The sequence below is a fragment of the Arachis ipaensis genome, chromosome B02 (assembly GCF_000816755.2).
Source record: "Arachis ipaensis cultivar K30076 chromosome B02, Araip1.1, whole genome shotgun sequence".
Classification (NCBI taxonomy): Eukaryota; Viridiplantae; Streptophyta; class Magnoliopsida; order Fabales; family Fabaceae; genus Arachis; species Arachis ipaensis.
This window is the reverse complement of record NC_029786.2, coordinates 98,332,473-98,338,168: the sequence shown is the minus strand read 5'-3', so window position 1 is coordinate 98,338,168 and position 5,696 is coordinate 98,332,473. Positions and strand designations below refer to the sequence as shown.

At 27.8% G+C, this 5,696-nt stretch overlaps 1 protein-coding gene across 1 annotated transcript in view; it reads right to left on the bottom strand.

Annotated features, from left to right (window-relative positions):
* LOC107628518 (SPX domain-containing protein 3) overlaps positions 1 to 1,398 on the bottom strand; it is a 4,794-nt gene extending 3,396 nt beyond the window's left edge. Inside the window, exon 1 of the mRNA XM_016331161.2 lies at positions 951 to 1,398. Coding sequence (XP_016186647.1) covers positions 951 to 1,196 — 246 coding nt within the window. The 5' untranslated portion in view covers positions 1,197 to 1,398. The remainder of the gene's footprint in view (positions 1 to 950) is intronic.

The following is a 5,696-nucleotide window of genomic DNA, read 5'->3' as shown; positions in this document are numbered from 1 at the left end:
AAGTATATCAATATTTTTTTTTAATATACTAATAATATTTGGTATTTATTTTTTGTATGTTAACTAAGGTGTCATGCAGTTCTTATACTATAGTCAAAAGTCAGCTAAGTAAGACTTTTGGTAAATTCATATTTTTTAAGTAATAATGATATTTCTATTAAAGTTTTCACTGAATTAATCATATAAGTTCATAATAACATATGAAAAAGAAAAAATATTCACGTACGCCTTAGTTGGCCCACACACCACCGCCAACTTTTAATAAAAAAAAGTTCAACAAGGATGTTATTAGTACAACATTTTCAGTTTTTAGAAATTAGATAACCATTGAAAAATAACGAATATTCCTAGCATAAACGATGCAATTTATGAAGCAACTCAAGTAGGAATCAATTCCTTCCTAGTAACATTCACCCGTTTCAAGTTCAAATTTAACAACGGAGAAACCACTTCATATTAAATGATAAATATATACTATTGTTGTAGCAGTTTACAATGTGCTAATGCCACTACATAAAAAGAAAATTCATAATTGTTTTTATAATTACTATATCTCAAGTCAAAATGATCTCAATTATAAGTTTCTGAGATTTTAAGTGACAAAGATTTAGTGAAGCAGAACTTAAGTAGTTTAAATCAGGATCAAATATTTGTCTGGTACGACACGTCAGTTAAAGATTCTTATTTTCCGACAGTATGTAATCGCTGTTTTTTTTATTATTATCGTGTGTTTGTATCTAATAGTTTAAACTATAATTTTATAATAATTTAATAGAATATACGAAAAATTAATATATATACTCCTTGGTTTCTGAAAATTAAAAATTGTTATATTACTATTTTTTTTAGCATGAAGAAACCTTAATGAAATCAAATTCTTTTAATATTGGCCATTTTTTTCAAAGTGAAGAAACTATGATGAAATATGAAATTATGAACATTATTATTACCTCATGGCGAATAACAAACTCTTCTTCTTGCTCCATGAAGAAGCCATTGAACTTGTCAATCTCAATGTCCAACAAGTACACGAAATCAGACTCAGCCTTGCCATACTCCAAAGACTCATTTCGGCGCGTTGGCGCGGCCGAAATGAGCTTCACAAGCTTCTTCAGTTCCTTGTACGACAAGAACTTGTCCCTCCATTCGGGGAGGGAATCTTGAATCTGTTGCTTCAACCTCTTACCAAACTTCATAACTCAAATTGCAAAATTTTAACAAGAGAAAAAAAAAAGAAAATAAAAAATGTAAACCTAATAAGAAGAAGATGATGATCAAATTAAAAATGGGTTGGTATGGTGATGTAAGAAGATATGAGAGAAAGGGTGTAAGGGGGGTTTATATTAGTGAAGGTTTGCTAGAATATTAGAGGCATATGCTTAGCGTGATGAAGTGGCGGTTAGAAAAGGGTATAAAAGGGGTCGTTGGAGAAGCATGGGAATTCTTTGGAGGCATATTCGGTTACTATAATATTAATATTACACGGTCATACTTAGGACTAAGACTTTGAAAATTATAAAAATTTTGGTGCTGTGGTGCTGTGGTAGTGTGGTTGTGGTAACACACTATGTGGTTCAGTTTTGTTAAAATATGGGTTTTGGTTTACGTTTGGGTCAAGTTTTACTTTAATTAAACACTTAATTAAATAAAATGATTTTTTACTTATTCAAATTGAATACAATAAAATATAAATTAATTTTTTTAGATAATCATGGTCTTCTGATCTACTATATATAGATGGCCATACAAAATTATAAGAATCATCATTTTTATCGTTCTTGCTATTTCAACTCTTTTTTTTCTTCTTTTTTTTTCTTTATGTATAATTTATTTTATGTATAAATGTAAGCAAAATGAGAAGACATGGATGAGTGTTTCATTGATTGTTTGTTTGACAAATATTATTGTTCGAAAATATCTTAATTTAGACATTCTACTGAGTGTATTTTTTTATAGTATTAGATCGAAGAATATTTGTTAAAATGAATATACCCATAATGAATTTTTTTTCGATTGTTAAATTTTTATGTCAGTCATGTGAATTCTTTGAAGGCACAAGATAATAAAATAAGTTGACTTTAATATCATTAGAAGCTAAATTTAATTGTTTAAGTAATCACCTCTAATTATTTTAATAAAATAATTTTGTAATAATAATGTGATTTACATTTTAATTTCTCAAGTAAATTCATTTCAAAATGTACAAATTATACTCAATTACACAAAAATTTTAAAGGTAATAGAATTTCACAACAAAATTAACATTCATTAAGAAAATAAATTTATTTATGCCTCTTTCCTAATTATTACTAATAACAAGACTTGGGAAAAAATAGGGTAAAGTATACTTTTTGTCCCTGAAGTTTGACAAAAATTTTAAAAATACCCCTAAGTTTTATTTTGTTTCAATTTTGTTCCAAAAATTTTCGATTTGCATCAAATATACCCTCGACGGCTAAATTTTCAAAAAATTTAAGACCAATCTAACAATAATGCATGAAAATTATGCTTGATTTGCTTGTGTTGATGGCTGTTCTTATGAAATTGTTGTTGAATTTGTCTTAAAGTTTTTGAAAAATTAGCCGTCAGGGGTATATTTGATGCAAATCGAAAACTTTTGGGACAAAATTGAAACAAAATAAAATTTAGGGGTATTTTTGAAACTTTTGTCAAACTTCAGGAACAAAAAGTATACTTTACCCGAAAAAAATATTAACGTCATCATTCTTATTAATTAAACCATAATATTAGGTAGTTGATAGTTTCATAAACGGAAATTATTAAGTAATAACGTAAAATTAACAACGAACAAGTAATAAGGATTCATAAAAAAATCTATTATATATTATAAATTTTATGATTAAAATATGTCACATATCATATTCTCATCTGTTCTATTCATTATCTATTCTATTATATAAAAATCAAGTTTCTGCACTTAATAATGGAGCTGACGAATCTTATCTATTTTATTTATTATCTATTCTATTATATAAAAATCAGGTTTCTGCACTTAATAATGGAGCTGACATAGCATGCTTCTAAAAATGTTTAGCGATTTATTTCTTTTAACTCATTAAATACAATTTATTACGATAAATTAACTATATCAACTAATTGATTTGATCGGATATTTAAATATCACATAATTTATTATAATTTATATCAATTTGATTTTTGGTCGTATTTTTTAATTTATTTCTTTTAATGTTCTGTTAGTATTTTTTAATTTATTTTTTTAATTTATTAAACCAAATTAATTATACTAATTATCTGTATTAATTAATTGTTATTATTGGAGAGTAACTAATGTTTATGATGTTTTAAAATTGAGAAAATAAAAAATAAAAAATATTAATATTCTAAATTTTTGAAGTATAAATCTTGAAGTAAATATATATGATTATAATTAATAATCATAAAAAATCATTATTTTATTTTAATTTTTTATAACATGTTTGTCTTACTTAAATTTTATTTTTTTTATTGATTGCTATTTTTTGTACACTACTTAATTGTCATTAATTTATATCAATTAAAATTTATAACTTAAAAAAAATAGATACGTGTTTAAAAAATATAAAAAATATATTTTTTTCTTTTAGTAAAACATTTATGTCGCTTTAGCTTTTTATGTCTTATATTTTTAGTATAATTAAAAATTTTACAGATACAACAAACTAATTGTTATATTATTAAATATATTATTAGAGGTAAATTATTAAATGTAAATTAGTAAAGAATATATAATACTTAGTTAATTATCATAATCACATTTAAAGGTATCTAAGTTATTTTTATATAATAAAAGTGATATGTTTCAAAAAAATTTGTATATAGTTTACTAATAAATATATGAGATATTTACCATAATTTTTATTTTTAATGAAAAATATAATTGTATTAAAGTGATGCACTTTGTAAAATCCGGTCAAACCGTAATTAATTAAATAATAAATTAAATAGGAGCGAATATGGTTAGAAAATTTAGCCATCGCAATTTGATAATTTAAATATGATATTTGGACTCAGTGAATTTTTCTGGGTCGGAAAACATAGTTTTTTTGCGTAAAAACGCGCACTGAAATTTTGACCGGCAGTACCGACTGAGATCTGTCTGGTACTGCAGCTGAGAAAATTGATTATAAGTAAATAAGGTTAAGAAGTTAGGATTTATAATTAGGAAAGGTAGAAATATTTAAAATATAATTTAAAACTCTAATTTTAAAGGTTTCGGCCCAAAGTTGGGCCAACGGACTAAAACAAGTGAACCGGGCCCAAGTGAGCCCAAGACCCAACATATATAAACATTAGTTTTGAGCATTTCAACTCATTTGCCCTAAAAAAAGGGTGTGGGGCGCATAGAGAGAAGAGAGAAAGAAAACCTAGCTTTCCAAACTTCAAATCACCATAACTTTCTCTCCGAAACTCCGATTGACAAGCCGTTTGCGGCTACGCGTCACTCTTCTCATCTTCTACAATTCTATCTAAGTTTTGTGGTGAGTATTTTACTGTTCTCTGCCCAATTTTCGTTTTTCCCTTAAATTTGAGTTTAGTTATGGGTGTTGATTAATTTTATGATTTTGGTTGTTTAGGAGTGCTCTAGTATAAGCCATGGGTGATATTCATCACAAAGTTCAATGGGTTAAGGTAAGAAACCCTCCAACCCTTGTAATTTATCATTTTCATGAACCCTATGTTTATTGTAAGTGTGAAATTGGTTATGTTAGAGTATTGGTTGATTTTGGTGCACAATTGGGAGGTTAGTTTTGCTTGTGGAGCTTTGGTGAAGCTTGGAGCTAAGGTTGGTGGAGACTTCTAAAGAAGAGGCTCAATTGGTTTGGCTCCAAGAGATACGGTTTAAGTTTCATTTAAGTACCGTATGGTGTGATGAGAATTCCTAGGCTAGATGCCCCTAGGAATAAGTTTGGATTGTGTAAATAGTTGGTACTAATATCTATAGTTGATGTGTAATGTAAATTAATGATTGGGTTAAAAATTGTGTGAATTTGTATGTTTGGTGTGTTAAGAATTTGATGAATTGGAAAATGAATATTGATTTGTGGAATATGCAATTAAATTGTGAATTTGAGCTGGAGGCCGTGAATCTTAGGCGGCTGGAAAGAGGTAAGGAAGGTAAGTGATGTGTGTATTGTGTGATGTCATATGAGATTGAATAGATATTGACTGTTGAGTGTGTGAATAAATGGGAGTAGTGTGGAATAATAAGAAATTAGGAATTTAGGAGTTGAAGGTGACGAAATTGAATTGAATTGTGTAGATGAGGTAGCTTTGGTTTTGGTTGAGTGTAATTATGTAAATGTGGTTGGGTTGTGATCATTTGGATGGGTGAAAATGAATTTCGCTTGTAAACATTGGAAAAATTGGTAATTTTTGTTTTTGGGTAAAAACTGATTTTTGACCAATTTCGACGGTCTGTAACTCGGTCCTCGAAGTTAAGAATTCTTCAAAATCTAATTTTTATGAAATTTTATTCAACGATCTTTCCAACTGTTTAGAAATGGTTGAAAAAGGAATTTTATAGAAGAAGTTATGTGTGGCGGAAGTTTGAGGTTAAAAATGAAATTTTGCAGCTTTTTTAGACTTAGTAAAATTTTTAAGAAAACGTACTCCGATGCGCACGCGTCACTCACGATTTTTACTCTCTCATGCGTGCGCCTGGCCGACGCATACGC